The sequence below is a fragment of the Parasteatoda tepidariorum genome, chromosome 11 (genome assembly GCF_982258835.1).
Source record: "Parasteatoda tepidariorum strain Cologne lab strain chromosome 11, Ptep-v5.0, whole genome shotgun sequence".
In the NCBI taxonomy this organism is placed as follows: domain Eukaryota; kingdom Metazoa; phylum Arthropoda; class Arachnida; order Araneae; family Theridiidae; genus Parasteatoda; species Parasteatoda tepidariorum.
Window position 1 is genome coordinate 13,917,623 of NC_141765.1, and position 23,750 is coordinate 13,941,372.

The 23,750-nt window shown below is 27.1% G+C and overlaps 1 protein-coding gene across 4 annotated transcripts in view; it reads left to right on the top strand.

Moving 5' to 3' along the window:
* Positions 1-23,750, top strand: part of LOC107440075 (atos homolog protein A) — a 54,387-nt gene that overhangs the window by 5,497 nt on the left and 25,140 nt on the right. For 2 of the 4 annotated variants that reach the window (XR_015430525.1, XM_016052861.4), the window contains exon 2: positions 20,577-20,740. Coding sequence is in view for 2 of the 4 variants with exons in the window: in XM_016052861.4 (XP_015908347.2) it covers positions 20,577-20,740 (164 nt within the window). In the remaining 2 variants the exon portion in view is untranslated. Of the gene's footprint in view, positions 1-18,810; positions 19,669-20,576; positions 20,741-23,750 lie in introns of those variants that run through there. The other 2 variants (XM_016052862.4, XM_071187962.2) reach the window with 2 other exon arrangements.

The following is a 23,750-nucleotide window of genomic DNA, read 5'->3' on the forward strand; positions in this document are numbered from 1 at the left end:
CAAAAAGACACCGGAGTTTCATGCTGTATTTCATAATCATATATTATTAAATTGTAAATATAATATTTTTTCGCTTATTTTGATCTAAATTAATGCAAAATAATTAATACAAAAATTTTTTTTTTTTGGAAAAGTATAAGAAATATGCTTAGTAAAAATTCTGTGCAAAAGGGTTAAATCTAATATTACATAAAACGCTGATGAAATTTGCGTTATATTCGTTACGTTAAAGATAAAACGTGATTCAGTTGAACAATTTTGTCATTAACTTAAAATAATAAGTACACCACTTAGCTAATTCTAATAATTGCATAATTGAATGTTTTATTGTGGCCGCTTTTAGGATTCATTTATTACCTCGTTTCGTAATCTCTTGAAGCGCAGTAACTCCCCATGATACGGAGGGAGAATTATGTAAATTAAACTACTGCTCTTGTTTTATTTTCTACCTACTATAGTTATATTGATTTTCCGGAATTCTCCTATGTTTGATGCTTTCAAATCAACAAAGTGAATCGCCTTTTTATTTTGTAAACATTTTCATTGAATAGACTATTTATTTTTATAGTTCTTCAGCAAAAAAGTTAGAGACATGGGTTTTTTGTTACTATTAAATATATAAGTTGAAAAATATGCGCGTTTATGTCTGAAAACTCAGCACTGTCTAGACAGCCAAATCTGATATATTTTTAACGTTTCAGACAAATTTTTTATAAAGTACTGCAGTTCTATATTTTTATAGCATTGAGATTCAGAGAAAGCATAGTGTTTTGGTAGAGCTTATTAAGATATTTTTGAAATCCGTATAACTACAGGAATTAATTTTTTTTTCTAAACTTAACTCTTGAAGAAGTGGATTGAAAATCAAACCTGGACCGACTTATGATGGTGTATTTTTCCTTACGCTATAAACTACTCTTTAATTATTATAGCATAAAATGTTATAAACTACAAGTTTTTCCATATAGCATAAACAGCAAGTTTTTCCATATAGTATAAACTATGCCAATTTACTCCTATATGGGATAACTTGGCATAATTTAGTGGTTTAAGAAAATCATTAAAATAAACATAAGTTTTCAACTGAAATTGAAACAAATAATTGGTAGCAAATTAAATATTTCGATTACTAAACAAGTTAATTAAAAATTAAGAATGAACAAGTTAAATTAAAATTGTATAAATTAAATAAAAATTAAGCTTGCCAATTAAAATTTTACTGGATCACTTTTTCTCAACATAACATATTCCATCAATATAACGCTTCACTGTACTGAGTTTTTTTTTTTTTTTTTTTTTTTTAAAAACATTCCAGCACATAACTGCAATCTTTAAAGACTCATTCTACCTATTTCAACTGTTGAAAACGCCCAAATTAAGATATATTAGAGTTAATTATTAATATTAATAATTAAATATATTAAGTATTTTTTAGAGCTTTACATAACAAAATTTTTAGGTGATCGAATCAGTAAACTTTGCTTGTAAAATTCGGGGAATTTGTGGAAGGTGTCATTACACAGAAGTACCCTCAGATGGTCCAACAGTACTTTTGTCAGTGCTCATTGTGCAGAAGCTATGAATTAAATGCATACTTCCTTTTGGGTAAACATACTCCTTATATTTAAGATTTATCCCTTCCATGTTTGAAATAGTTGGTGAAAGTCCTTTGATTTGATCATTCAGGGAGCGTCGCTTCTTTTTCAGTACTGTCCCAATAACGGCACACACGAAGTAAATTTTTACAAGGAGAAAAAGATGAAAATAGTTATGCCTCTAAGTGGGTTGTAGGAAAAAAGACGATTTTTTAAATTAGTATTTTATTTTTTAACCGTCGTTGAACAGCCGACCCAATTTTGGGTTTACGACTACTAATGTTCAACTCCGCAGTCTTGTAATTTTAAACCAATCCAGAAGACAAGGAAACTCCTGGATCAGTACACCCAGAGGTATGATTTGTTATGGGAGCATGGAGGACTTTGTGACTCGACAGATTTAACATGCATCAGTCACCATTTACTACACGGGAGTCTTCGACAGGCGGGGATCGAACCCACGACCTCTTGGACATGATCCCAGTGCCCCTACCAACCAGGCTATCCTGGCCCTAAGTTAGTATTTGTAATTTTAATTATTTGCACTTTGTCTTAGAGTGATCCGATCCAGATTTTTTTAAAAACATAATGTTCTTTTTTCACCCCAATGTACCGCAGTATGCCTTTTCTTGCTCCAACTTCTTAAAAAAACTATGTTTTTTTTTATTTTTCAAAATTAAGTTATGATTGATGTGCTTTCATCTGGAAAATCCTAATTCTTTTTTCTTTTTTTTTTTTGAAAATGGATGAAAATTTTCAAGAATATTAAATTTCTTTACAGATTGCATTTAATTGCATCTGGTCTGAATTAAGCTGATTTAATAGCCATCATTTTATGAAAAATTCCAAGATTTCGTGATTAAAAGGAATTATTCCTTAATACTGCTTTTAATGTAATCCCAGATAAATATTAGATTTACGACTAGTTGAAACAGTAGTTATATTTATGCCAAGGCAGATCGTAAGAAACATAATGTTATTCGAACACGTGTCGAACATCTGGAAGAACGAAATCATAATCAACTTACGTAAATATAGGTAGACAAATTTAATCAGCGTGTCATGAAAACTTTGAAGGGAACAATGATTAATTTCACTTAGTTAACCTGGAAAATATTCATTTCAATATTCACAATGATTGTTAAAGTTTTACATTTATAGACATCTTAGAGCTGTTTTTCTTATTGTTTTTTATTCAACTTTTGATTCCCGTTTTCTCGATTTTTTTTTCTTAAACTTTTAATGATAGAGTATCATTTAACAACACATTATCTTTAAAAAATAAGAAAATAAACTAAATGAAACTTACTACACGAGAAATAGCTCATGGAAACTTTACATTTTTTGAATTCTATTCTTCAGAAATTAAAAAAAAAAAAACTTTTTTGTCAATATTTCTGGATTAAAGATCTAGTTCTGTTTTCCAGTTCCTTGATATTTTAAAATTAGCTCTTATTTTGTTAAACTAAGCGATAAAGCTAAAAAAATTATTTTTAAGTTAACTTCGCTAAAATGAAAATGTTTTTGAAAATATTTCTAAAGTTTAGACAAACACATAATATTGCAGAATTTTGTTATAATTTTGTGTAAAAATTTTTTTTAATAAATTCAAAAATACTGTTTTGTCTGATTCGTGACTTCGTAGCTCATGATTTTAATTATAATTTTTGACATATTTTTTACTCATGAAACCCTTAGCATCGACGCTATTGATTCTATTAACTTAATTTTGATTTCATTTGACTTAACGTAAAAATGTACTTTGTAAAACGTAAAAAAAAAACAATGCTTCACGTGTCTAGATAGCAATATATTATTTTTCTTTATTCTGGCCCCACTCATCTCAGCAAAGATATTATTTTTAGATAAATGACTGATTTTCGAAGTAGTTTTCTAATTTTCAATTTTAAAAATATTGTTAAATAAAAAGAAAACATGTTTATTAAGAGATGATTATTGTAAGTTGTGATAAAATTGATTTTGAATTTAAAACATCTTTTAAAACTTACAACAAATAGTAATTTATTTAAAATAAAATTTTATTATTTGTGATTTTACACATTGTATTTAATCAAATTCATATAAAATATTTCTGTAAAAAGTATTACCTAAGCATTAATAGCATAATAGCTTTAAATTCACCTGAATAATCGTATAACGTGTTGATAAATATTTTCCACTATCGACCATTATGAAATGTTTTTTTTCTTCTTATCGTATGGATTCCATTATATTGCTAGTTCTAGATACTTCAAAGAGACATATGTTGTTCCCGATTTGGTCCACTGAACTAGTTCGCTTATCGTAAGCATGTATTAGAATGAGTATTAGCAGTTTTATTAGGTGTAGAATGTTTGGAATAATGTTTAAGAATACAAATCTGGTAAAAGTTCATTCCGTAAATAGGGTTGTAGTGGATGTGTGTGTGTGTGGGGGGGGGGTAAGCAGGAGAGCGGCGTTTCTGAAAGAACTGGTTTTTTAAATATAATTCCCCCCTTTTTTTTGTCAAAATTTCAGTTTTTATTTATTATAAAATTTTAAATTTACTAATTGTAACTAAGTACAAGAACGATAAAAACAATGCCTGCTGAAAACAGTGAGAACTAAGAAAATTTTTTTGAATTTTTGTAAATATATCTTTAAGTTTAAAACTGAATAAAAATGGAAACATACGTAAGGTGTTTATATTTTGAAAGAACTGCTTATTTAGATAACATTTAAATATTTATTGAATTTAAATTAAGTAGTTATAATTAAAAAAATTTATTCAAATTCAGCTAGAAAACAAAAGTTTCTATAACTCACGTTATTTTATTTTAATAAAATGTATTTAGAACACTTCTCTGTCAATAAGTATAAAAAAATATCGGGTACTTCCAATAATGAAAGTAAGATAATCCATTGGAATAGTATAAACTAATTTTTCGTTATTTTTCAAGCAGTCTGGAACTCAAATTTGTCAAATAAACTTGAGTTCGTGATATCATGAAAATTTAATTTTAAAAATATAATATAGTAAATAATTCAGAATATTAACAAACCTTGAATACTTCTCGAGATGTGGTTTATTAACACATTGCGAGAGTGGGTCACGTAAAGATACGTATTTGAAATTTCTGCAATTCATGCAGAAGTTTAAAAAGTTCTGTTTCCACTCTGTTTTTCAAGGAAATTACATTCGTGATTGCTAGAAACATAAATGATTCGTGAATGATATATAACTGGGGTTTCCAACTTTCATGAGGCCGGGGGCCACAATAAAAAACACAAATCAAATGGCGGGCCGCAACTTTATAAAAATTTTATGTAGGTCTTTTATGTTTGAAGGAACATTAAATATTACTGTCAGATTTTTACCAAGCTGTACGAAACAAAAGTATTGAATTACAAATTAAAATAAGAAGTAGAATTAAAATAAGACATTTTAAATTTACAAATGTGTGGGTAAATATTTTCGTCCAAAATGAGTGGTTTCAAAAAGTTAAATCGGAGAATTTCTTCGAGAAAATTTCTGATACGGTCATGCTAAATTATATTCACAGAATACAAAACAATTAAATAAAGAAGAGTATTATAATATAAATACACGATATACATATATAAATACACGATTATTTTTGTATTTGAATAAATATTTTCTTGGCTGCAAAACCTGAGAAATAAATTTTTTTGCACCGTTAGTATGTTAAATTTAACAGAAACGAAGAAATTATGTTTTTATTAACGAGAAAAGTATTTTAAACCCATAGTTTTTTTACGAAAATTAACCGCAAAAAATGACAACTAATATATTTTAGTTCGCGGGCCACATAAAAAAGGTTACGCGTGCCGGATGCGGCCCCCGGGCCGCCAGTTGGAAACCCCTGATATATAACATTCATGAAATATTATATATATATATATATATATATATATATATATATATATATATATATATATATATATATATATATATATATATATATATATATATATATGTATATGTATATGTATATGTATATATATATAATATATATAGATGTATATGTATATGTATATGTATATATATATAATATATATAGATGTATATGTATATGTATATGTATATGTATATATATATAATATATATAGATGTATATGTATATATATATATGTATATATATATAGATGTATATGTATATATATATAATATATATAGATGTATATGTATATATATATATATGTATATATATATATATGTATATATGTATATATATATATATATATGTATATATATATATATATGTATATAAAGTCTTCTGTGATTGACTATTTGTTATCATTTCACTCTCTTCTTATATTATATATATAGATAGTCCTACAATCGCTCGTCGTAATTATTTTTATTTTTAAATTGAAGTTGTAGTTATTGCGAGAAGCTTGCTCCAGCTTTTATGAAATCTTACCTACCACTTTTTTAAAATTTTACTCTCCAGCAGCTTTAATGCATTTTTTGGAAAAATTGTCCCCGTGTAATGTGCTAAGCATTTTACGTGCTTATTAAACATTTAACTCATTTTACTTGAAATTATATTTAAAAAGTAAAAAAAAATCCAGCTTTTTCCCTTCAAAAACTTGATCTTTCTTAGAAGCATTTTATGAAGATTTGATTTTTGGTAATAAATTTATTGAAAAAAAAAAATAGTTTCTCGTGCTGGAAAAAAACCCCTGCAAACCACAAAATATTTTTGTTCTATTGAAGGGAAAGAATTATAAAAAATTGGGATTACGTGAAACAGGCGGAATGAAAAAAAAATTGTTTTTCTTGTCATTTTAATTGAAAATATATTCTTTTTTTAAAAATGCGTCATAAACGATGTACTAAATAACAATAATAAATAAAAATTTTCTTTCTTAGTTTCTTTAGAATTTAAATTTAAATGTCACCAGAAAAATGCCATGTTTGACAATATTGGGTGACAAATCTGTTTGCATTATCACAAGGTGAAATTATATTTCGAAATACAATTATTCTAGTTGTTTTCTTGGTTTTAAATTTATACGTTGAGTTAGATATACAACTTAATTTATAGAGTATAATAAATTGTTTTTCTTAACGAAATATGAAACAAAATCTGTTTGAGGATTGAGAGGAATGCATCAGTTTTTTGGATATTAATTATATCATTTGTCCAGGGGTACTTCCTCAGTTATGACTTTGTTCCTGATATGAATTATTGAATCAGGAATAAAACGGTACCAACTGGGTTAGACCATTGACCCAAGTCGGAATTCGATTCTGGAACGGGTTTCATGCTTGGTACTTTAGAATAAATATGAAGAAGGGAACTATTTTTGTTCCTTGAAGCGATATTCCGCACTGCATGCCTTAAAGGAATATTGTTTAATTTTGCTGATAATGTTGCTGCATGTTCTTCTTTTATTTGTGATCCTTTTCTGAAAAAGAATGTTTGTAATAAATTCTTCACAAACAAATTTCTTTTTTTTGTTCTATTTCAAACATTATAATGACGTGTTAAGCGATTAGAAGGATCTTTGCCAGAAACATTTATTATTATTATTACTTTTTGAGTTTTAATCGAAAGTTCATGGTATATTCAGGGTTGTTATTCATTCATAAAAGAGAAAAAATGTGGTAGTTAAGAAAAATTTCATTCCTACTCTTTTTTCGGGAAGAAAAAAAAAAGTCCGTAATTCCAGGAATTAATAACAGTTATAACATATAATAACTGTTTGCAAAGTAAGTACTATACAGAACAGGATACTATACGGACAAAGTTTTAGAAGTGATTGTACGCATCAAAACAAGCTAACAGCTTTCATAAAAGAATGTAAGGAGATTCAAAAGGTGATGTTTTAAGAAGCAAAATCATTGAAAGATTTCGTGACAAAAGTAAGTATATGTTTAAGGACATATGACGAAATAAGTGTTCAAAACAGCATCTGACAGTTACTGTTGCTATGCATCTCTTCTGCATAGCATCAAATTCGTCATGGCATTTCCAAATCTGCTAATTTTCTACGCTTTTGTGGGAAAATTTCTTCAAGTGGTAGCTAAGTTTATGTTTTTATGTATGGTTCTTTGGTTTGTAAATTTGATTTAAACTTATTTTCCACACCACTACTTGTTAATTATTCAAAAGTTCCTATGAAACACCAATTTGCTGCAGTTCTCTCGTGATGAGGCTTGTAAAATGATGGAAAAATTACCAAAAGTTTTAGTTTTTAACTGTCTACAATTCCATAAAATGTTTTGCAAAAAGCATAGTAGTTGGCAGCACTGCATGTCTTCGGATCATGGTCAGGGATGTTTCTCATACTGTCACCAATTGTTCAGCTTTAGTGTGACGTAAGTAAAGTATGTATTGCTATGCATGCTTTTCAAGAGTGAAGGAAGAATTTTCGAACTTTCTGAAAAACTGATAAATAGCAATCTTTTCCAGCAACGGCCATAAGTCTGGGCTTTTGATTTAGTAGATCCTTCAAAAACAAATCGAGATTTGAAAAATCAGGAGATTGTGATGGCTAAGTTAAAAACCAAGTTTCCAAATGAGCCAGCACCTTTGCGTTTTATTTTCGATGAAACTTTGAAGAAAATTGGTTGTTCGAATATGCACACAGTGCAAAAAAAAAAAAAAAAACCCGGATTATCCTGAATAACTTTTGATCTAATGATCGGATCTTCACGTTTTAGGACTAACTCTTAATGGTTTGAGGGAGTGACCTTAAATATGGTTATTAATTTATCATTGAATATCTATACCCTCAGTTTGTAATGACATCTAACATCCTGAAACCCTGCTTTCAATATATTGAACAACATTTGGTACACTTTTATCATTCAAAGAACAATATTTAAAAATTCTGTTTCTATTTGTGTACCTTCATGAGGCGATTTTCTATGCAAAAATCTAATTGGATACGTTCGTTAGTCGAAATAAATTTCTTATTATTTCAGTCTTGTAGATTTTGTTTCATGATCAAAACGTGACGAAATGCTTCTTTAAATATATCCAGCCATTTACAAAATAAAAACTAAAAATTAAAATTAGAAATAAAAATTAAAATTTAATTTACTGAAAGTTAATTAAATTTAATTAATATAATTTTTTAAGGAAATATTTCTATCGCAATTAAGTTTTTCTTATGCTTTAAAATTCGAAGTAAAAATCGCATTTTCTGCCACAATTTAAAACTCGGGACTCAGGAAGTTAAAGTTGGAGCTTTGTAGCAGCGGTTCTTCTAAATGGTGTTCCGCGGAACCCTAGGGTTCCGTGGGAGAGTAAAAAAGATTCCGTGATTTAGTACTTTTTATAACTAGTGATAAGTTTTGAAGTTTAGGATAATATTTCAATCCAACCTATAACTCATAATTTTTTTTAATTTTTTGGTTAAATTTGTGAAATTAATTCATGTAAAATGCCAATGAAATGGAAATGGCCTTTTTTAAAATAAAATATAATATTTCTACTAATAATATATTGAGCAAATTAAAACAAGCATTTATAAAATATTACCTTAGTATTTCCTATCGCGCTTTTCAAATCAATAAACTAAATTCGATAATAAAGAAATATGTCTCCATAATTTTTCAATGTTTATAGGAGTTCTTTTAAGTTTTCTTTTTGAAGTAAACCATAATTTGGCTTATTTTATTCATTTTCAGTTAATGAATATTCACCAAAAACAAATTCATAACCAGGCTAGATATAGCACTGCAAATTTAACCGTCGAACATAAAAACTAATTTAAGATTATCAATGATATAACAATAAAAAATCTTTATCTAATTAAATATTTTAAAAATAGTGTTCTTTAGGTTTTAAAAGTTGATTATTTAGAGTTTCGTTGCTTTATACATATCAGCTTTCGGCTCCTCTGCCGATAAATCTATATTTAAAACATACTGTACAACTTGGTATAATTTAAGACATCAGTTTAAAAATTTAACATAGATTTGTTTATTTTCTGTATCAACCATTGATGTAATAAAGTAGAATTCTGTATTCTACGCGAAAGAATTTCCAGCAATAAATTTTTTCTTTAGTTTTTTCATTCCAAGTTTTAAGAGCTTAGTGAAGCAAAGAGAAAAAAAAAAAAAAATCACAGAGAACATCGGTTATGATTTTTGAGAAAAGCCTACTTATCTGGGGCACATTCTTTCAATTTTTGTGACAACGCCTTTTTTGTTAACTTCATTTCACTTAACGCTTGAAAACCAATTAAAGCTGTTTAAACGTAAAACTGGTAAGCAAGTGCAATTATTTCATTCTTATTGTCGTGTCGGAAACAAATCACTTTAATCCACCACTTTGTATTCTTACATAAAGCTTCTCATTTTAATCCATAATCATGGAATTATTATTTTTTTAAACTCTTGTCTTGAATGGTAACTAACATAAGAAAATACCCACTTATTTTAAACATTAATGAATTACCAATCTTTTTGTAATAGCACGTTAAACGTCATCGTATTATGATAAGTCGGACGTTAATAGGTTAATATAAACGCATCCTAATATTACTATTATGTAGGCGGAGAACGTTAATCAAGATTTCATTTAGTACTTAGTTATTAATCTCCTTCCTTTAAGGAAGGAGATTAATAACTAAGCGTTACACACACACACACACACACGCACACGCACACGCACACGCACACACGCACACGCACACGCGCACACACACACACACACACACACACACACACACACACACACACAGCGCGCGTCTGTGTGTGCGTGCGTGTTGTGGTGCGTGCGTGTTGTTGTGGTGCGTGCGTGTTGTTGTGGTGCGTGCGTGTTGTTGTGGTGCGTGCGTGTTGTTGTGGTGCGTGCGTGTTGTGTGTGTGTGTTGTTGTTGTTGTTTGTACAAATGGTTTTAATTTTAATATAAATAAACTAAATATTTAGAATTCTAATGTTTCTAGGAGCATCTACTTAGATACCACTTTTAATCAGATTAATAGAATTAAGAAAATATGTTGTAATACTTATTTATCCAAAAAACAAATAGATAAACCCTATCAAAATTTGATAAAAAAAACACAATGGATACCCTACTAAAGTAATAAAATTCTATATAAAATCATTGAATTAATGGTATATTTTTGTGAATATATTTACTAAAAATTCCCTTTGTTAATTTATATAATTTTCCCATGTGTAAATCCGTGGTCAAAATTATTTACTAAATAATTTCTTTGTTAATTTGTATAATTTTTTCATGTGCAAATCCATTTCGGACAAATCCGTGGCTAAAATTATGTGCAAAACAGGCAATTCATGTTTCTCTTTTCTGTTTTATATTTTTTTCTAAAATAAACATTTATTTTCTAAAATTATTTATGGTCAATTTCTTTAATTTATCCAGTATAATATTACCTTGCGCACATCCATTTTCGGGCCCATCCTTGGTAACTAACAAATCAAACGCACTTCAGCAATACAGTAAGAATGGCACTTTAAAACAAAACTCCTCTAGTTACGCTCAATTTGCGCTTTTGTTTTCATATTTTGCAATCTGGCAATCTTGTTACGAAAATATTTTAAATCATTCTTGAAAAATTTCCAATTCATGTAAGTATATTTGAATTCGCTACTCGCTTTATAGTTCATGTTCTATGTTTTTTTTTCTTCTTTTTTTTAATTTTATTTTCTGTTTTTACGTGTTATTTTTACTCATTGTGTTCTATTTTATTTATTTGTTGCAATTTTTGTAAAAATGCTTTGAGTGCTCCTCACACTATTGTATCGATATATTTTGCTTTGGCTATATTGATACAATATCAGAAAGCACTCTTTTTTGCGGATATAATCGAGTGGGCTGATAAAAAGATATTCTTTATTTTCCGGATTTTTAAAAAAATTTTTATCCTTTTTTTTTCCCAGTTTGATATTTTTTTTTTATCATTATTATTTTTCTCTTCCCTCCTTTTTTTCATATGTCTGTAATTTTCCTTTGTTTTATCTTCATTTTGAACTTATATATAATTGTTTATTTCTCTATAAATGAAGCTAGGCTTTAGACATTTTGTGTAATTATTGCATATAATTACCAAAATAACTGCCGCAAGTCACAAATCTATTGTTATATTTTTTTGACATAGGGTATTCAAAAACATTATTTTCCGTTTGTAATTTATTGTCAGCTTTAAACTTCAATGATAAGTAAGATAAATATCATAATCTAAACATTTCTGAAGTTATAAAATAATTTGTTAAGTATTTCTTGAGAAATATGAAGAAATGTATTAGTATAGAAGTTTTTCCATAATTTTGTCCACCCCTGTAAATTCACTACAATAAAGTGAGGGGAATAAAATCAAATTGTACTAGCTTTGATAAAATTTTATCATCCACTTCTTTAAATTTCGATCTATAACAACAAAATTATGTTTTTCAGAGTATTATTGCAAAATTTGATCCCTAGCATAATGTTAAATACCAATTGAATTTTTTCCTAAAAATTGAGGTTTCTACTCCCATTTAAAGACAGTTGCAGCTCAGTTCCAAAGATAATTGCATACTTGCAAACTTTTAAGAGCATGAAAAAAGCTTTTTCCCAGTGGAAGGGAAATAAGTATTGAAGTGATTTTGTTGACAAATAAATTCATTGTATCTTAAAACAAGTTAAATGTAATTGTAGTTAAAAGTATATTAAATCGAATTTGTTGAAACAGGAATCGTATAGAAATGCAAAAATTTTGCTACCACATTAAATATAAAAATAAAATCTTCCGGAAAATCCGTCTGGCACCATTTTAAAAAATGATCCTCGTGGTGTTTAGTGTAATGATCCAAGTTTAAGTGTCCCGAACAACTTATGAAGTGTCCCTCTGAGTAAAGTTGAAATTTAATCGCATTTTCACGTATTTTAGTGAGATTTCGATCCCATTTTAAGACAAAATTGCGGCTCAATTCAAAATTATCTAGCACCATTTTAAAGAAAAACCTTGTACTTTGTAGGTGCTTTTGAGATTTAATTATTTCTGAAGGATGCCTTCTGAATCAGCAAAATATCATTTAATTCTAATTTTTTCTTTTTCGTAAGCATTATTTTGAAGCCTACTCATAGTGCACGAAGTTAGCATTATTCAAATAACATAAAGTGAAGTTAAAGGAACTTAGATTTTTTAACATGTAGTCATATCATAAATTTTTTAACGATGAAATTTTTTAAATCCTTATTTTATAATTTAAAACATAAACTAAAATGAAAAATTTTGATTTTTCTAAATTTTAATGAAATGACTAAACATGACTGAATAAAATGACTGAACAAACTACATTTTCTAAAATGTAGTTTGCTGTATAAATAGGTTTTAAACATTATTCGAAATGTTTAAAGTGAGTTACAGCCCATAAAGAATTTTCTTTTAACCCATAAATTAAGTAAAGGCAAAATTTTGAAACTACATTTTTTTCCGTCCAAACTAAACTCTTTTAAACATCACAATCACGAAAATAAAAAAAATAAAAATATTTTTGCGAAATGCACTGTTGTAGAATAGAACTTCATAAAAAGTGTGCCCACTGGTTTGCAAAATAGAATAAATCTCGAATCACGACGCCTGTCACGTAGGATCGGTCACAGGTTCCCGGCCTTACCCCCCCCCCCCGGTATTCATAGAAATGACTCAACCAAGTCTTAAAAAATATTAATAAAAGCACCAAAAAAAAAAAAAAACTTTTCATTTTCAAACAATCGCCCATTTTTCCTATTGTATCATGTCAACAGTTCTTGAAAAGGATCTGAGTTATAACTACCGAAGAACTAATGAGCTTTTCATCATAAACAATTTACAAGACCGTCGCTAGACTTTGCAGGGACCCTTTAAATATTCGGCGGGGCTTCTACAAAAATTAATAACTTAGAACTTTCCTCCCATTTCAAATTTTATTTCTAAAGACAAAAATATTAAAATTTTTCTATTTTTCTTCCCTTTTAAATTTTATACTATCGTTTAATTTTCATATACATGACATACTCTTGGAAGTGAGGAATTTTACGTTTCAGTGCCCTGCTTAAATAACTATCTAAATATGTTTACATAAATCTTAATATTAATAATCTATTCTATTCTATAAGTTGAATTTATTTACTTATTATTTTTTTTTTTTTTTGTACGAGGTGTTTAGAAGTGTGGAGTACTGTCTTATTCATATAAAAAAAAGTTATTGCCGCTTTTTCAGAAAATTTTGGATGAACATTCTTATTGTCATAACTCAATTACTAGAGGGACAATATAAAATTTAGCATATTATTTAGAAAATTATAATATTTAGCATTGAAACATTTAAAGAATATTCTGATATCGAAATGTTATTTGACGCGGCGATTAGTTTTGGAGTTATTTTTTGTTTTTGTGTTTAAATTGAGGTTTTTTTTTATTTATTTTTCATTTTATCATTTGACCGTGTAATTCAGTTTAGCCGGGAAATTATGATTTATTATTATTATTTATTATTATTATTATTATTTTTTTTTTTTTGCAGCTACGTACTCTGTCTGTAAATGAGTAAGATGTGTGACTTAGTTTAAATTTCAAATTAGTTTAGAGTGGTTAAATCGACAGATTTTTGAATTTTTCGGTGTAAAATAAAAACTTATCTCAAAGATACTTTTTTAAAAACACGTACTCTTATGACTGAAGGTAAAAATAAAGAAGTTTCATCTTTTTAAAAATTTCTAATTGTTTTCAGATTTTTTTCTTTTTTTTAAGTTAATAAAGATATGCATTTCCCCCGTCTTTTTTTTCACCCGGGCAGATCCAAAGCCAAACATTCTTCTTTTATTAAATTTTTTTTGCGCATGACTTTAATTAGGAAGTTCGATGTTAATATTTGTATTAACTAATATCGAGAGTTTTTCGAATCTTCGTCTGCTTTCTACCATAGCGTTTTCCTTCCTCTTCCTTAATTTCGTTTGAGTGATGGGGATGTGTGCGACGTCTCCCTTCTCTCCTTTCGATATTTATTGTCATTAGCAAGAAATTATTTTTCAATTCAAATTTTTTATATTTGAAGTCTTAAATATGTTATCGAATTTCAACCCGAAAACAAATTTAAATAATTGAAACCTGTTTACTACCGCGTTAAGTTTTTTTTAAATTTCTTTTTTACTAATGAAATTTTTCGAGTTGAGTTTGCATTTTTGCTTTCCGATTTGAATTTTTATTTTTTATTCAGAACTAATGTAGCTAATATAGTTTTGTAATGTGATGCTACTGTAATGTAGTTTTAAACTTTGATCAAGTTATTTTTTCGACTCCTTGTGAAATAGTTTTATTAATAATGTCATGTTATTAAAACATATTTTACTAGCGTATTCATCACATCATCGTTCATTTTATAAAGCGTAGTTTTCTATTAAAGATTAATTACAGGAAGGGAGCTTTGACAATGACCTATTTCTTTCGCAAATTTCAAAGACGTGAAAAGAGATTGTTGTGGGCGTTATGATATGAATCATAGTTTTATTTTCTGCCATTGTTCATGAATACGTGTTAAAAGCAATTTTTCTTTGCTTTTGAGTAATAAATTTATGCAAAATAAATAAATAATTAAATAATTAAATGAAATACAAGCTAATAATTAAATACGTTAAAATGAATTTTGATGCATTTTCTCCACGGATGCTCAGAAAAGTTGTTTCCATTGATGAGTTTCTGTTTGTGTTTATCATTGTAAAGGATGATTTTGAGTAAATATTTGTATTCTTACGGATTCATTCATATCAAAAAGATTAAACTTTTTTTTTTATAAAATTTTTTATAATTATTTAATTGTTTTTCTCCCATTAATAAATAGGTGTTTCAATGAGAAGTGTGAAATTGATAATTGTTCGAAAACAAGGGCATAATTCCTCTCATTTGAACCTTTTTTTGATCAAAAGATTGAGAGATTCTCGGATATGAAAATAAATAATATATGAAATATATCTTGAATATTTCAACGGTATTATAAAAATATTGTTCTTCTTATTCTGATTTACTGACACAAATTTTAAGTTATTTAGATTGAAAGGCATTTCAATTAATGGATCAATTCGAAAAATCTCTAACCTGTAATCAGAATCAATCTGAGTAATCTATTTTTTTCGCTCTGTCAACAGTAGATAGCAAAAAATGATATCGCAATAAAGATCAGTGTTTAAAAAAACAATTTCAAGTCATAGGATACAGAAATTAAAGCATGCAGTTTCTTATGCAGTTTGTGAAAAATGTATATTTTAAAAAATTGTCGTATCATTTGAAGTAAAATGTTTGTGCATTGTTTAGTAAAATGCATAATGAATTTTATTTTCAATTATATTCAATCGCTTTTCACTATTCTTGAAATAAAACTTAGCTTTTAATCACTTTTATCTTCACCCTTCGAAATCTTCTATCTCGAATTTGTACCGAAGTTTATTTTTGCATCAATAGAAAAAAAAATCTTGCATCCAAATTTAAACTTTTATAAATTGACATTATATTCGGGGACATGAATCGGGGATCCCGATTGATACTCGATTTTTTATATAACTGGGCAATCTTACAATGCAATTGAGAAAAAAAAAAAAGAAAAGAAAAACAACGTAAGAGCTTCTTGATTGATTTCGATAAAAGTGGCTTGACAACTCTTTTCTTTTTATTGCTAATGCTTCGAACACTAAAATAGAGCTTCTAAAAACTAATAAAACAAAATTTATTTTTGAAATTTTTTTTATTTTGCAATAATGTACCTTGCCCTACAAAGATGGCAAATATATGAAAATCTCGAAATGTTAGTCGCTAATTTTTCAATTACACGGCAGAATAGTTAGTTCATTGATTCCCGGCCATGAAGGATGTATTTTGCTTCATATTCTTAATCCCTTAAACAAAATCATGCTTGTCGCAGCCGCCTGAGGGGGACAAAATTGAAATGCTTTAGAATATGAAAGAAAAACAACATAAAGCACAAATAAAAACACAGAAATTTTATTTGTGCTTTGTTCACTTTGTTTTGCTTTATTCATACGTAGCGTAAAGTATAAAAAATACAAAGAAAACAGGGAAATAAATAAAGAAGAAAAACATTTATTTTTAAAAAAGAAAAATTGCGACTATTTTTTTTTAAATTAAAAAGCTTGGAAAAAAAATAAAGAAAAAATATAATCTAGTCGTCAGCTCACACCATTATACTCGCAAATTAGAGTGCTTTCTAATACTGTATTAATAAAGTCAAAGCAAAATAAATCAATGCAATAGAGAGATTGGAAACATTCTGCTTTGGATATATTAATACAGCATTAGAAAGCACTCGAATTTGCGGATATAATTCTGGAAGCAGACGACGAAATTATATCTATTCTTTATTTTGTTTTCTGGATTTTTAAATTTTTTAATTAAAGAGATTTAAATATTTTTGAATTATTTTTTATAATTTTTTTTAAAGAAATGTTTTTCCTTTTTATATCTTATGAGTTCTATGTACTTGCAGCTTAATCGCAATAAATAAAACTTATTGATTCTTAATTTTCTTTGTTAATTTCTCATCTTCTTTTTGTTTGAGATATTAAGGTAGGATCTTAAGAGATTTCTAATTATAAAGGGGGATATATACCCAAACCAACTACGCCCATCCTCCAAATATATAAGAATACATAATATAGTTTATCAAAACGCTTAAACTTTTTGCGAGTTTGTACTAGTAAACTGTGGTACCGCCAATAGTATGCAGGGACCCTTTAAATATTCTCTTTTTTTGGTGCCCCTAGAAAATTTAAATAATTTTAGGACCCTAGTTTTTCACTTATATTATTGAAATATTTTTCTCCCTATTCGAATTTAATTCTTAGAAACCTAACAACCTAAAATTTTTTCCTTAACATTTTTATACCATAGTTAATGTTTAAATTTTATATACACAGCACATTATTGGCCTTTAAGCGTGAGGAATTTTTCTGTTCAAGTGTAACGCTTAAATAATCACCAAGAAATGTTTGAATAAATTTTATTTCTTATTTCTACATTTTTGATTTATGTGTAATGTTTTGAGTTATTTGAAGCCTAAATAGAAAATTGGGAATTTCTTTCCTATTGCAACTACATGATGATAAAATAGAAAACAAGGTTTCTGAATTTTAATGCTTGTTAGAGAAAATAAATAAAATTTTTATCTTTATAAAGAAAAAAAATCTTTTTGTTCGAATGTGACTTCAATAGGGCACCCTTAAGTCATAGGAATGAACGAAATTTGGCAAATGTCTCTTTCCAACAACAGCTCTGGTATACATTGCATTAAATCGAATTTTTTTTTACTCTATCTAGCGTTTGTTTTAATTTATTTTCGAAATGAAAAGGAAAAAGAAATAAATGAATTTATTGTCTCAAAGCTTTTCCTCATGAATTTTCTAATACTAGATTAGTCAGAAAAATGGAAAAAATTAATAAAAATATCCGAATTCTTTTGGCAATATAATGACATGATTTGCATTTATATTATACATGTTTTAATAAAGCAGTACTCAAAGGGGGTGGAAACAGGGACAATTGTCGGAGGTCCCGGTCTGAATTCCTTACAAAAATGTAGTTTTTTTTTAAATTTAATTTTTTTAAAGAAAATTGTTGATTTCCTTTAACTGTATAAAAACTACAATTTCGAATAAAGGATATCCAAAAATTATACAAAATATGAAAATACGACTTCTAATGTTTTGAGGAAGTTTATAGTATAGTCTCAATAAATTTCGTCCTGGATTCCAATAAAATCTGTGTCCAGCTTTTGTTTTAAATTTTTTAAGCACAATGTGATGGAGTAAAAGAAATCTTTAAAATAACTGTACTATTTAAATTATAACTGTATTAAATTATTGTATTAACCGTATTGCTAAAATCCATTTTCATTTCAAATATATTAATTGAGTATTAATTCGAGTTTATATTTTTATATTTTAAGCAAGTTTTAAATAGTTAATTGTAAACTAAATGAATTATATTTTTATATCAAAGAAATATATTTGATTTATATAATTTCTAAAAAACTGATTTTTTTTCCCGTGGCGAAATAAAAACGATTCATACATTCATCTAACAGAAGTGATCAGATTTTTCAAAAGTATTTTTAAGGGGGGAAAAACTGGGAGGAAAAAGAGGACTCCAAGTGTCAAATGAGTGCAGCCTGCCTATTACGTAATCAAACACTACTGCTACTTCCGGTATTCCCTTCTTAATGGAAGAAGATGGCCTGACGTCACACCGTACACGTCACTGGGTCGAAAGTTGATTCTCAAACATTGAAACTAGAAATAAACGGGTGGCGCAACTAAACTTTTCTGTTCAACTGAAAGTGTTTAAAATTAATTTCGCTTTACTTTCCCTACACAAATTTAATTGTTTATCAGAAAACACTGTTCTAGATCGAAAATAATTTTCTAAATGCAATATTATCAATTTATTATCTAAGATCAGTTAAATCATCAGATCAGGAAAAATTAACTAAAATTATAAAATTTTCGTGACGATCTCAATTTACCTATTATTATTTTGTCATACGAATTTATTATTTTGATTAAATTAATGAATTAACGAGTTAATAAATAAATAAATATTCATTTTGCTACCCTGGTGTGACATATGAATTTTTTCTTTTCCTAAGTTCACTTTTTTGGTTATTGACTAGAACTTACTATTTACTCATTAAATTAGTAAATGATGTTCTTTCATTGTTCAGATTTTTTGCATTAGGATGTTGGAATGAAATTCAAAAGTGTCAGTTAGTAGTAAAAAGTTCAATTAGTTAGTCAGTCATTTACCGATTTTTTGAAATTGCTGTGATTATTTTTCCTAACATTATTTTTGTGCTCATATGCTGATAGCTTATACATTGTTCTGTAAAATCTAATGCAACCTTTTTTTAAAAATTCATTTAACTTCAGAAGAATCTCGTATCTAATCAGAATAACTTTTCATAAAATTTGCATAAATATTACAGGTTTGTAACTATTTTTTGCAAAAATTATGAAATTTATTATAAAGAAGTATTTCTGAATTTTGGTTAAGTAAAGTTACAACTATTAAAGTGTAATGAAGCGAGAGCAAAATTTTTTAAAACGAAGTATATTTTGTGTAAGTAGTATGTTACGAAATGCTTATTATTTTGCTTTGTAATTGTCAGTCAGAAATAGTATATATATATATATATATATATATATATATATATATATATATATATATATATATATATATATATATATATATATATACATACATAATCTACACTTATGGATATTGTTGTCAGGGGGCATGGTGGGTATATGTCTTTCTAAATAATTAGATGTGTCTCCCCCTTAAATTTCAAATAAATAATGATAAAAAAACTTTCAATTTCATGAATCATCATTGATCAAAGTTTAGCCACATTAAAAAGCAAGTTAAGAAATTAGAAAAAATTAATCCTTTTGCAAGCATTTGGATGATGGAAGATATTCTATTCATTTTTTCCCCCCAAACTTAAAATTTCGAAACTGTTGTAACAGTACATTTTAACTCCCCCATTAAAAACTAGACACCCATGCTTATATCAATCATAAAAATTGTACAAAAAATGAAAACATTTTATGAAGCATATTATATATTATGTTTGATAATTCTGAATCCTTATTTAGAGACTTCGAAATATGTAACAGTGTCCAGCAGGAATAATGTTTTCCTAAATTTTTTGAGTCTTTAGAATTTTATGAAGGCAGAACTGTTATCTATTGACAGTGAAGCCTTTTTATATTCACGAATTCGGCAAAATTAGTTTTTCATGGTCTTAAGAAGAAAAGTGTTATATTTAATTATTACGTAATTAGTATTCCGGAAATATTTTAGTAAATTCTAATATAAAAATTCTTATGTTATAATGGTATATAATTCAAAATTTTGATAATTTTATGACATGTCCCATTACATGTCAACATGTTATGACTTTTTTAAATAAATCAATTCTAAATTAATGTTACTGTATTTAAATGATTTTTCTTTAATTTTAGGGACTGAAATTGATGAAGTCAATGGAAATTTGTATGTTGACCTTTTTAATCTGATAGTAGAATCTCGTATACCTGGAATCAATGAAAGAGGTTATGGTAATGGATACCATTGTCCCCCTCTTTTAGGTCAAAATATGCATTTGTGCGATTTAATGAATCCTGAGGTAATTATAAAATTGATTCTACAAGGAAATGTGTAAATTTTTTAATAAATAAATAAATTTATAGTTAAGATGAAGACATAATTTTTCGTTATCCCACGAACTGAATAACAAATAACTTGTTGATCGACAAATTTCAACGAATACCGAATAGAAATAGAATATTCTGGGAGTTGAGACCCCTAATTAATAATCAATTTAATTAAAAAAAGCGAAATGAGAATATTTGTCATTCGTTGTGTCCAAGAAATGTAAAAAGTATGAATTTTTTTGTAAACATTTCAGGTTAATATTCTGCCTTGCAATAGAAAAATCATTAGCGACAAAAATTCAAAATTAAGATTTTTGTACTATATCATATGTGACTTATCTAAAAAGAAAATAGTTATTTTGAAATCTATCTTGAATGATGTAAATTTTTTTTTTCAATTTATCAGCAATATAAAAAACAAAAATTTTTATAAGACCAACATTTTTAAAAAGGTAGGCAAAGGCATAATATAGACTAATTTCATTTATGTTTTCTAAAAGAAAAAGAGAGAGATTAAAATTTCTTAAATATACTGAATAGTGAGCCGAAATTTGCAGAATAGTGAAAAATCTTTGGGAGGTCAGAGCAACCTCCCATCTGGACACCCCTGTTTTTCTTCACTCGAACAAATTGGTTAAAGAAAATGAAATTTGGTGTACATATTTGTCCCAAAAATGTATAATTATTAGTATTTCAAATTTTTAAATTAAAAAAAAATTATTTACTAATTTTTGATATGGACATCATTTGTTGTTTCATGATTTATAAAAATTTAAACCATAACTTTAATCTTATTCTTGATTATGGAGATAAAAACCTCAACATAAATTTTTTTAGTATGATTAAAGTATGGTGTTTTATTTAACATATTATAAAGTTTTTATGTGTATATTTGTTTTTTTTTTGTTTTGTTTATTTAATAACCAAGCTAAATTTACAATAACTAAAATGTAAGGTAAATGGTTGTAGGTATATAGTTTTTGAGTTGAAAGTTACCAGATGTGCAAACTTTTATGGAAACATTTCAAATAAGTTATTGGTGTATTGATTTGGTTCATTGGTTTTATAATGGTGCTTTCAATAATTCAGGTTTTAAATTAGTAATAGAATTTTAAAAATAGTTTGCCACTTGATTTTCTAATTTAAAATCAACTTTCTCCAGGAAATTTTAATAAATATGAAGACAATGAAGTTATTGCTTTCTAAACAAGTTTTGTTTTTAATGAAATCTTAACTTATAAAACTAGAATAAAGGTTTACTATTCATTCTGATTTTTAATTTTTATGAACATTTTAAATTTAACTTGCAATAGATTTCTAACATTATGTTATTTCTTGTTGATTTATTTATTTTTTGTTTTGGTTTGAGAGTTTTAAATTTATTTTGATTGAATCATAAATTTATAATTTTTACACTTCAATGACCAAATGCATGAAACCAATGTTTTATGCATTTGATGAAACAAATATAAATTACTAGTTTGATTTTATCTATATAAATTACCAGCATATGTGTTCAAAATTTTATTGAATTAAAAACAAATGTGGTGTACAAAGTCTTATATATTATTGTATGGATACATTACATTAGAAAAAAAAAACGATTTTAAAAAGAATTAAATTTATTATACATACTGATGAAGGGCTTAATGTGAGAAAATGATAAACCACAAATATGTTTGCAACTGAATTCTCTTATATTGGGCAAAGTAACAGTCACTTTGAAAATAGTTTATGGGTGATTCACCACACTAAATCAACCAATGCTCAAAATGTCTGGTCTTTACATTTACTGTACATTTTTGGCTTAGAGTTTGAACCGAACTATCAGAATGGGTTAAAATTACTAAGTTTCAGATTTTTTGAACCATTTGTTTCCAAGTTATGCTTTTTTAAAATGAGAAATTCCAAGGGGACTGATTTTACATATTTTGAGAGGTATTCTTATTTTTAAACTTTTTTTTCATGGATAAATATTTAATATTTTTTAAAAAATTATATGGGACGTTTTTCAATAGCCTAATATTAATATGCATATCAGAAAAAAGGATGAAAATTACAAATGTTTTATTAGAGTAAAAATGTGACTTTACATGAAAAGGATATGGAGTATAGTATAACATATTCTTATTTTGAAATTCTCCTTCTGTAAGCAATGATGGGATTATTTTTTAAAATTTATTTACAAAAAACAACTTCTAATTAACAGGGAGCATTGGAAGTACATATAGAAAGAAATGACATATAGAAAGTGGCAAATTGAGGAAAGCTCTTAGTACTCATGCTACAATTTTTACGTGACTGATGTTACTCATACGAATTATATTAAAATTTTGATAAATTTTTTTTATTATTACAATATACTCAAAAGCTATAATTTTTGATTTTATATCTAAAATAGTTAATAAAAAACTAAGAAATTTGTTATATACTATTAAATGTTTATTTTTTGTTATGTTGTACCATAAAATTGCCCAAATTCACAATTTTTGTGCATTTTTTAAAATTTTTAAACAGCTATAACTTCAAAACTAATTTACCTAAATGGCTAAAGTTTGATGATTGTATTCAGTTTTTAATAGAATTTAATAATATATATGTACTATTTTAATTAGTTGAGCCATGTTATATTTATAAAATGCCACAAAAACTGAACAGAATGACCTAAAATGTAGCTTTTTAGGTCATTTAAATTTCTGGTTATAGCAGTTCAAAAATTTTCAAAATTTGAAAATTGCGTAACCTAGAAACAAATGGCTCAATCCCTCTCTCCCCTCCCCCCCCAAAAAAAATCTGGCATTTTCATGCAGGTTTAATAAACATGCAAAAAATAAGAGAGATCTGATTTGTTGATCTAAAATTTTTTTCTTTATTAGTTGATTTGATATGGAATTAACCTTTTACTTTTGTTGAGAGATGAGGCCATGAGGTCTTATAAATGGTGAGTCAAATCAGAGATACTATAGTAAGTTAAAGTGATGC